General features: G+C 30.4%; 1 protein-coding gene across 1 annotated transcript; it reads left to right on the forward strand.

Moving 5' to 3' along the window:
• Nucleotides 1–2,053: 2,053 nt before the first annotated feature.
• On the forward strand, nt 2,054–7,870 carry LOC130451434 (prostatic acid phosphatase-like). Its single transcript, XM_056790446.1, has 4 exons — nt 2,054–2,385; nt 4,489–4,587; nt 6,058–6,541; nt 7,385–7,870. The coding sequence occupies exons 1-4, from the start codon at nt 2,281–2,283 to the stop codon at nt 7,789–7,791; spliced, it is 1,095 nt and encodes a 364-aa protein (XP_056646424.1). The 5' UTR covers nt 2,054–2,280; the 3' UTR covers nt 7,792–7,870.
• Nucleotides 7,871–11,403: the final 3,533 nt, after the last annotated feature.

Here is an 11,403-nt window from a genome sequence, read left to right on the forward strand (position 1 = left end):
TTACTTCCCAATAACGCAGTCGGATATTTTTAATAAATTCTTTTGGTTGACGTTTACAATATTATCAAAATAACTGTGAAAATGATAAACAATTCTCCAATTTTATTACCATCCGAATGAAAATGTAATAAGCCTTGACTGTTATTTAATTTTTAATTGAGAACGTTTTTGAAAGGTTTTTGAGAGTTAAATTTTCCTCAACTATGGAAAAAACTACTCATTAATATGACGATATTTAAGAAATATTAATAAGAATATGTTTATTTTTTCAACGGTAGACCTTATCATAAATTGGTATACTGTTTTATTATAAAAGTACAATCCTAAATTTAACAAAAGTAATAATATATTGAGTATCCATATTACTTAAGAGTTAAAACATAATAGTATATCTTCATGTCTTCAAAGTTATATTGATCAATTTGTCTTGCTATATTTTATTAATTTTTTATACTTAAATATTAAACTGTTAATTTCGATATTAGCTATATAGCCTCTGCCTTTAATTAGAATTTTCGACAGGTAAATCTTTTCGTATGAATGAAACAACAATCAAAACTATTAAAAACTCTCAAATTGTTGTAATGTATGTCTAGGTACATATGGATAATCTATGTTTTTTCTAAGACTCCAGTATGTTATAGTGGTCAAATTATTGACCGTGTCCATGTACGCAACGCAACTCTATGATGAAACAAGAAATTGTATGACCAATGTTTCCTAACAAATACAAGAACTGTACTGGGTAAGTACTCCATAAATTATTCAACTGAATATTTTGTTAGGATTCAAAGCAATACGAGGTGTGAAAAATACGGTAAATTATTTTATTGAAAACAAGAGAAGGTATCATGAAATTTGTATTAATCTCCTTCAAAGTACTGCACGTGGCTAGCAAAGTAACAATCCACATTATGACTTGAAGGCCTCTTTCAAATTGGTTTTCTTGTGTTCCGTGGTGGTATCTTTATTGTCAAGAATGTATTGCTTTCAGCATTTTTGTTATTGAAAAACAGCAGAAGTCACATGTTGATAAATTTGATTAGTAAGGCAGATATGTATGGAAGTAAATAGCGCATCGTGGCATCAAAATTTTGGAAAAGGAAGTCGTTAATCTGTTTATTAGCACATAGTACACACTCTTATTAGATTTCAAGTTCTTTACTATGCTCTAGAATGGTCAATCACCTGTTTTAACGAACGTGTTAGTTTTTTTCATATTTCCTTTCGTTCCGACTATTCCTTATCCTGAACTATCTCAACTACACTTTTAAATCGTTCATATCCGTTGGTAAGCATCTTAGAAGTTACCACATTATCACCATTAACAGTTTAGTATTTAGTAAGCTATCTGAATACATGAGGGTATGAGATATACTAGTTGAAATAGATGTGTTTCCATGACACCTCGTATTTTATCCTTACGGTTTTTAGCAGGAATAAACAATATATGTTCTTAGTAATTTTTGTAAGTAATAGTGGTCGATAGCGATTGTTACTAAAGGATTGTGATAGTAGTAGTCTTTACAATGCTATGTTTAGATTTTGTATCAAGCTACAAGCACAATGAAACTCATTGCTTATTGGCTAAGATTTTTTAGGAATATTTATAAAAACTGAAGATTATTATGGACAAACAATGCAAATTTTTCCATTTTAATAAGTTCACGATTCTTAATCAAATAACGAGAGCCAGCCTTTACACCCAGTGAATAATTAATGGAGCAGGTGGAATTGGTATTTACATAAGTCGACATTTGGTATTCAGTTTCATCCCCTAAAATCCTATTTATTTGTTCTAGAAGAAATATTAAGCTGTATTAATAAGTTGATGGACCTCCACCATTTAGATGTAGTTAATAAACGAACTTTCAAATCATTCAATCCTAGATTTATGTCCAGTGTCATCAAAGTATTTTTTATGTTACCAATCATGAAATACCATTAACAGCTTTGTCACGATAAGAAATGAAAAATTGTTATCGTATAATAAATATTTCCGTAAATATTCAAATAACAAGTCGCAACATATTCTAATTCACCGTTATCAGATACACAAATGAGATTTATTCACTTTGTTGAATCGCTGACGTATGTAAAACTACGTTGTTAACGCTGTAAATTTTCTGAAAAATAAATTAATATAAAAAGTTATGTGATTAGTAATCACCTAATTGTGAAAGTTTTTGTTCTGCCGGTGATTTGTTGGTAAAAACTATTTTGATCTTTGGCACGTTGACAACAAACGTGACAAGTAATTCTAGTTTAGTAACACGAAATATGGGAGCTGTATTAATAATTTTCTTGGTGATTTGTTCCAATAGTTACAGCTATGCATCGAAAGACAATATTAATAACAAAGAAGAGCTAATAGCAGTAGTTGTGGTAAGTCTGATAAGACTATTATAATTTAACCAGTCTAATGAGATTAGGCGTACTGTGAAACATGTACATATACATACAAAACGAATAAGAGCGCATTTTGTAGCAACGCAGACTAAATGAATATGTGAGTGTTTGAAATATTACTAGAATCCAAATAAACAACACTTGTATTCATAATTTTTTAACACTTATTAACTTTAAACAGTTCATTATAGAAATATGCTATTTTTAGGTGAATGTTTCATTCTAGTAAGCGAAATGCGAAGTAGATAACAAAACAAAACATTTAAGTTTTCAAACAAAACAGTGCGAAAGTCAATTCGTTGAATTTTTAATGTGCCCTCTTACTGGTTGAGGAATACAGTTTTTACTGTAAAGGTGTCTAGAAAATGTAAAAAATGAAGTCATCACTTTATGTTGCTTTTCTAAACAATTTTTGTGAAACTTCTTGATATAATTTATGGATTTTCTAATATTTGTACTGCAAAAAATTTTATTTCTGCTTGCTTTATCTTACATTTGTCTTCGGAAAATTCATTAGAAGAGAACTAACAAAAAACATATATAAGAGTTAACAAGTAAAAAATTAAAGTTGAATAGTACAAGTAATTGATGGTATGTTTAAAAGAAATGTAAATAATGTAATATATAGAAAGGATACGAGAAACGTGACCAAACAACTCTAGAATTCCATAATGAATGAGAAAATTATAAAATATGGCAACCCAGGCAGTAAATATTCTTGGAAGATCTAGCAATTGTGGATGTGGATTGCCTATGGAAAAAACTGGCTTGCAAAGGAAGTCTTAGGATAGAAGAAGTTATAAAAATTATCTTTAATGCGATTTTAAGGAACAGAAATATTCTGTCATTTCTTGTTTAGTACAAAACATCAATAGTGCAACAAGTTACCAACATTTTTGTTACATCATGTATGTCCCAATCCATTAGGCAATGTATCAATTTTACTATTACGTAGCGTCAGCAATTGGTTATTATGATTAGGATATTTGCCTTGGGTATGCTGTTTTGGTGGTCAAAAGTATGGGCAGTACGCTAATAAATTATTTTGTTACAGGACCGTATTTTCACATATACATGAGTACTGTGTAGCTGATCACACACACACACACATACATTTTACTAATAGAAATGTGAAATTTTTGTATGTTTACATGTTTTTTACTCAAATATGGAACAAATGAAACTTCTAGAAATTATTCATGATATGAAAATGAGAAATCTATTGTTGATAAGAAAAGTGGAAATTCTGGTGTTTGGTGATAGTGAATTATTTTTAATACTGTATAGTGAATGGTTTTCCATAAATTTCAACCATTTCTTCCTTTGTAGAGTATATTTGTTTAAGTTTCCTCTGAATTGCGAACTATTTACGTTAGACTTATTTTATTATGTAACATATAAAGCTCTAGAATTTTTAAATCATTCTCCATATCGCTAAAATTGTCTTCAACCACTTCATTTCTGCAGTGCAGTATATTTCAGTTTCATTTCTTATACTTTGTATCATATAATATATATATATATATATATATATATATATATATATATATATATATATATATATATCCTCTTTCTAATTTCTTGGGTTCGTAGGTTGCTTGGATAAAATAATGAAATAATGAAAGTTCGATAACATATCACATAAGTATTCGAAAGCTCGGAAAATATATTGAAGTTAGTCCACTTTGGCGTTTCCTTGCCACGTTCCCAATAAAAAATTAATCATAGTATAGCTGGCAAAGACTTCTTTACAATTCATATATGTGTAACAATATGTTTGTAATTGGTCTATCTATCAATTCACAGAAAACTGGAAAATATGAAATCTTGACGCCTTGTTTTTTACTCGTTTATGGTTAAATCTGTTGTCGGCTCGTAGTCTGGTTTTTTTTCTTCCAGAAAAAAACTAAAAGAAACTGTTTCCTGCACTGTTCCCTTACCTCATAGAACCAAAATGTTTTAAGGTATCATTTACCATAAAGAGCAAAACATTATCAGATTTTACCACAGTTAATACCAAATTTGAATACAAAGATATAGTACTAGCTGACAAATAATTCTTCCTTTGTATCTTTATAGATTTATAGGCATGGAGATCGAGCACCTCTCACATCATTTCCTAATGATCACTATTACAATTTGACTTATTGGCCAATGGGTTTTGGAGAGTTGACAAAGGTGAGAAAAACTTTCATAATGAATATGCGAAAAGTTATAGAAAAAATCATGAAAAAACTTCAAATAGTAATTTTTTCGATTCGAAGAGTGTTTGGTTGCTGCATATTGAGTGATTAATGTCTCGAATCCAGTCAAAGATATATCCTCAAAAAGCCACTTACAATAACAAATGAAACATCTCCAACTCAAAGTTTCTTAAGTTGCTTATTCGGCATTCCAGTACTGGTATGCTTACAGATAAGCAGTAGATTTTGTCTAAAAAACAAAATCATTGTTGGAGAATATATATTTTTATATTGTTTATTTCCGTATCACGACCACAGAAGAGGCCATTGTAGGAAATTATGGCGTCAAAGGAAATATTGCGGATAATCGATTTCAATCGAAATCGTTATGTACGGGGTCCTTCACTACGAGCTGAATCGATATGTATATGGGAAAATACAGCGACTAGTGTTCTTCGTTATTTTAAACGGAATGGATTTATTAATGAAGATTATTTCAATTTGATGGTAATATACGGGGAATGTGATAGGGTTATTAAACGAGCCTGCGATGCTTTCCGTTTGCGATATCCGGCTAGACGCCACTCAATTTGACAAGATGAGTGTAAAATTCAGAAGAATGGAATATTTAACCGGCGTAACTCCCATTATTGGAGTGATACTAATCCTCACATGTTGATGAAAGACAGTTTCAAGGGTACTGGAATTTGAATGTTTTTGCTGCGTTAAAAAATGGCAGTATGCTGGTGGGGTACATTTTTATGACGAAAATTTGAATGGTAATGTTACTATCAAAATTTGTGGGTGAATTTTACTTCAAATGTTTGTTTATTTCAGGTAACAAATCTAGAAATATTAGAAAATTATGTACACCCACTAAATATTAATTGGAATCCGCTGTGGTATCATCACGACGGAGCTCCACCACATGGTAGTGCGAATGTAAACAATTTTTTACAGTCTCGTTTTGAGGACTGATGGATAGAACACGTTGGCCCGCAACAATGGCCTCCCCGTTCACCTCATTAGATTTTTTTCTTTAGGGTTGACATTTGAAAAAATTAAGTCTTCGAAGTGGGGGGCTGCATGTGTTCAAAAATTTCGAGAATGTGAAATATTTAAAAAATTGTTGACTTTAGGCATACTATGCCTTATATAAAGTTATATTGAAATTTTGTATATATTTCAAAAATTTTATAAAAACCATAGCATTCCGTTTAAAATAACGTAGTTTGGGTCCACTTCCGGTATAATCGGAATTTTCAGAAAACTGAAATTATTTTATCTGAAACGATCATTTCGGAAAACCCATGCAAGCAAATTTTCAGAACACTAGTGGCAGTACTTTCTCATATGCATATCGATTCAGCTCGTCGTGAAGGACCCTGTATTGATGAAAAATTATTTATCAACATAGATATACTTTTATTTTTATTGTATTGTAATTTTGTCACATATTATTCAGCAAGGAATTCAACGCCAATATAAGCTAGGTCAATGGTTTCGCCAGAGATATGACAACTTTTTGCAAAAAATATATAGTCCGCGAGAAATTATCGTAGAGTCTACAGAAAAAGATAGAGCGTTAATGTCAGCTTCAGCAACATTAGCTGGATTGTACCCGCCAATAGACTTCCAACTGTGGAATACTCAACTTAAGTGGCAACCAATTCCAATTCATATCGGATACGAAACAAAAATAATGGATTTACCTTGTGCTAAATATGACAAATTGAATAAAGAAATTATAGAACTTATTGATAAAGATATGAAAAAAAAATATTCTAATATATATAAGTATATTGAAGATAATTCTGGATGGACTAATATGTCTGTCAAAACTGTGTCTACTTTAAGAAGTGTCATGTATGCTTATAAGAACTACAATTTATCATTTATTCCTGAATGGGTGTTGAAAATGAACCATTCAGCTCTTGACGAAATTGCAGGTAAGTTTTATCAAAGTAAAATTTTGTATATTTGTTTTTTCAAGTATACTGTGTCAAAAAATCATCGAGAATCAGTCGATAGCTTTGTATTTGTTTTTCTCAATTCATTGTATTGCCTTCACAGAGGCCCTTTTTCAAAATGACATATTTGGTTGGTTATCATCCAGCCTTTCAACCCTTTTGGTCTCAGTGTTGTAACATTTATTATGTACATTATTCCTAGCTTTTTACTTTCAAGTATTCTACTTCTGCTTTAATATCCAGTCGTGTGGGAGTTTTTGAAACTATTTCTTCTTTATGTTCTCGTATGTGTTACTCGCCTTCTTTCACTGTGCTATTATCAAACATGTAATAATTATCATTATCTTCCTCCTACGTATCGCCTCTAAATTTTACAAATAAAACTTTTTGAATGCACAAGAAAAACATTTTCCGCATAACTTCAGTGTAAATTTTTGGTGTGGCGAATCATGTGAATTTATAATGAATTAGTAGATGTACTTTTTTCTCAGGGAAAAATATGTGTTCTTGGTACAAAGGAACTATTAATGTGGATAATTTTCTGATTGTGACTAGCAGACAACTCGTGAATCGATTTGTTGCATAAATCAAACAATATTCACTTCTCTATGAAGAACTAAACAAACATTTTTTCTATTTTTGCAATTCCTGTTGAATTTAAAAATGGAATTGAAATTGGTAGTCATCAATACAATAATCTGCTACATCGGTAGAATCGAACTTATGTTAATCATTAGTAAATTTAATGGTAACAGTACGCTACAATATATTTTTTTATACCTACACTTATTATTAGAATGTTAGAAATAGCTTTATTTTCAGGAATAAAATATTCGATTGCAACAGCTACACCGACGACTGCGAGGTTGAAAGTTGGAACATTTTATGATCATATTTTCAATTATTTAGACAAATTTACTAACCCAACGTTAGCGAAAACAACGCCAAAATTCTTAATGATGGCATCCCATGATACTACCATCGCTTCTATATTGAATGGTATGGAGCTTTATGAAAAGCGACCTGTTGGATTTGGGGATACATTTATTATGGAACTTAAAAAGAAGAAAGAAGTTTTCTTTTTAAATTTGTTTTATAAATCGGAATATGATCTAGAAAAACTGATTTTCAGAGATTGTGAGTTTAACTGCCTGTACAGTACGTTGAAAATTAAATTGAAACATGTCACTATATATAAAAACACAAGAGAAAAAGAATGTTTTTTGTGAATTAATTAGTTTTGTTATTTTCATCACCTCATTATAGTTGTAGTATTAATAATAATAGAAAAATAATATGGAAGCATCAGTCGTGTTATAATTATATCAGAAATATAACAAAGCGAAAAAGATTAAGATACCGATCAGTAATATTTGAAGCATGGAATAGTGATAAGAAGAGATGATCACCATCATGTGTCTTGTGTGATTTTGTTCCATAAAGATTCTATACTCAGTTTTCTATTGAAAGTGGATGATGATAATTAGGGAACTATAAATTCCATGAGACTCATAGGTATAGATTAAAGGTATAGTTGATATCATTGAATGAAAAGCTAAATAACATCTGAAATGTTTAATTTTTCCAAGAATCTATCAACAAAATCTGTCCGTTGCATAGGAGAGATCATGAACCAGTACATACAAGATTTGAAAGAAATCAATATATTGTGACATGAAGAAAATAGTCTTGCAGTACTTTTATAGAAAAAGTTAGCTCCAAATGAAAATTTACTGCAGCTTAGAATATATCTCCATGCCGGATCATCTTGGATGCAATTAATAATTGACGAGCTTCTACCTAACCTGAAGCTTTACAGAACAATAAAAAAAGGTTTGGATTACTCAAAAGTCATATGTATTATAGATAGCATATCGGTATCATAAAATCAATAAGCATGTATTTGCCAATAAAAGTTTGCTTTTCCTTTATTTTAATTTCAAGAATTTCATCCAGACAAATTTCACCAAAAATACGATTTTAGCGTTTTTTATATACGAGTAGTAAAAAGGTCCAAGTTGTGTACTCTTAATAAGTTAGTTTAGTTGGAACTTATAAGGTGCAGTGCGCAGTCTATTGTGAATTCTACTTTGATTATGGAAAAATTGGAAGTACCGTGAAAAATCGGTCCTTTAACAGTTAATAGAAAAACTTTGAAGGAAAATACATGCGATCTTCCTTAGAAAAGATTTACCTAATAAGACCTAACCTACCTAATAAGTTCGAGATAACAATGGATTACAAATGTTTCATCAATTTATTACTCTTTCAATAATAAAAATAAACTACACCAAGCGTTTTGTGTTGTGTAAAATTTGTTCATTTGATTGTTATGAATCGAATTTTTATTCTTCAATCTGATAAAATACGTGAAATTGTATAAAATATAATTAAAACACAAAATCGATTAATAAGCCTTCAAATGTCCCATATAAACTTAATTTTTGTATGTGATTTTATTACCGCTTTAATGGCACAGTCAACATTTATTGGTAATTTCAAGCAAGTTTTAGTTCCAATCATTAATTGATAATTTTTTCGCGGGTTTGAAGAAATTAAATCCATTGTAAATATGAGAGTTATACCGAAAATTTTAGATACTCAAACACTACAAGATTTCACCAAGTCTTCTCATTACACAATCTTTTAAATTAAATCATTTGTCAAAAACTACTTGACCAGCATTTTTTTGAAATTAACTGAATTTTAGGAAAATTTCCGTAAGTCGTATTAGTCGCTGTTGATTCGTCGACCACGACAAGTTTTTCGGTCGTATACAAAAATTCTCGAAGCAATCATGATTATCCCAGTTCAATCGATGGTTTATAACATACGGGGTGGCCCATTTGTTGTGTGGAAGTGCAATAACTAACTGAAGACAAAATATACAAAAAAAAACTTAAATAAAAGTTGTTACACTTGCACAGATACACATTTCTAAAATATTTTGAGGTATATATAAATTGACTGTTTTTAAGAAAATTGTATTTTTAGTTTATGATTTAAAAATATTCACCTTTTTAACAAGTAAACACTAAATGTGACGTTTAAAATACTTCTAGTTTTTGTGACAAAATCAAACCAGTTATTTTATACCTTTAAAAACCGTAATAAAATAAATAGGGTATCAACAAAACTCAAAATAAAAAAATTAAACAAAAATAACTAACAACAAAGAAAGAAAGAACTAAAAACTATAGATAACTATTTTATTAAATGTTCAAAATGACCACCATTTACTTCCATACAATAATGTATGCCATCTTCAAAAGTTCTACTACTATAACATATTGACATCAGCAGTTCGAAAAATCTCCTTAATTCTATTTTTCATATCTTTCTTAGTAGTCGCGGGTGTTTTGTACACTTGTTCCTTAACGTAACCCCACAAAAAAATCCATTTTTGTAATTCCAGTGAACGAGGTGGCTATTTATAGGGTCCTCCTATACCTATCCATCGTCCGGGAAATTCATAATTTAATTGTGTATTGATCGGTGGGTATGGTGAACTGGTGCACGATCATGTAGGTACCACATTCGCCGCCTATCATGAGCAGATAAGTGCTGAAGTAGTTTGGGTAATTCGTTTTGTACGGAATTTAAATAAGCTTGCCCATTAACAGTTCCGTCAAAGAAATATGGGCCCATGACATGATTCTCAATTAATCAACCCCATACATTTAATGACCACCTTGTTTGACATGTACCGTATACAATGCGGTCGATCTGTTGCATAATAATGGAAATTGTGTCTATTAACAAACCCATTTTTATGAAATAATACAAAATTGAAGAAATCTCTGTCTTGCTGAATTTATTCTTGTTCACAGAAGGTTAACCGCTTTTCATAATAATCATCCAATAGTTCCTGCATTCGCTGTATACGGTAAGGATGCATTTTGTTCTTAGATAGAATTTTTTGGATGACAGTACGACTTATGTCGGTTTGTTTTGATATTTCCCGTGTCAAGATATGAGGATCTTCCGAAACTTTTAACATTACGGTCATCTCGTTGTCCTGTGACATTGCATTATTCAACCTTTCGCTTTTTTCGTAAGCTACCCTACCAGTTCTGGTAAATCGTTGAAGCAAATTTTCCAATGTCTCTTTTCTTGGCTGTCTTCTATCTGGAAATTTCTGTTGATAAATCCTCTGTGAGAATAAACAGTTCTTATCACTGGCACTCAGTACAAAAATCATATCTGTCAATTCTTGTATCAAAAAATTCTTGATCTTAATTGCTTCTTCGTTCTTTGTAATACGTCTAGATAATAACTAATCACTATGACCTAAACTGTGAAAATGTCAACTCTATTTATTTTATTACGGTTTTTAAAGGTATAAAATTACTTGTTGGATTTTGTCACAAAAACTAGAAGTAATTTAATTGTCATATTCAGTGTTTACTTGTTAAAAAGGTGAATATTTTTAAATCATAAACTAAAAATGCAATTTTCCTAAAAACAGTCAATTTTAGAGTGTACATTATCAGACATAATTTTAAGGGATAAAATAGTTTTATAAGATGGAGAAATAATATACTGGATATTCCATTTAAAAAAAAGTTTTTGCTAATTAAAATCTCCTGGTTTAGTTACTTCTCACTAATAACTTTTACTAGGCAGCATTTATAGTGCACCAATTTTCGTCAAATCTTTAGGGCTAGATGCAGAATTTTACGCTAAATTCGATGGTAGACAAATAAACAGGGTGTCCTATTTAAAAAAACTTGACCTCAAAATATCTTAGAAATCTGTATCTGTGCAAATATAACAATTTTTATTTGAAATTTTTTGTTGTATATTTTATCTTAAGTAAGTTATTGCACTTCCGCACACTA

This window comes from Diorhabda sublineata, chromosome X (assembly GCF_026230105.1).
Source record: "Diorhabda sublineata isolate icDioSubl1.1 chromosome X, icDioSubl1.1, whole genome shotgun sequence".
Classification (NCBI taxonomy): Eukaryota; Metazoa; Arthropoda; class Insecta; order Coleoptera; family Chrysomelidae; genus Diorhabda; species Diorhabda sublineata.

Excerpts from the sequence above, each read along its gene's own strand:
- LOC130451434 (XM_056790446.1), top strand. The coding sequence starts at position 2,281 with ATGGGAGCTGTATTAATAATTTTCTTGGTGATTTGTTCCAATAGTTAC. Across the intron at positions 4,588-6,057 it reads GTTTTGGAGAGTTGACAAAG|CAAGGAATTCAACGCCAATA; the intron begins GTGAGAAAAACT and ends CATATTATTCAG. Across the intron at positions 6,542-7,384 it reads AGCTCTTGACGAAATTGCAG|GAATAAAATATTCGATTGCA; the intron begins GTAAGTTTTATC and ends CTTTATTTTCAG.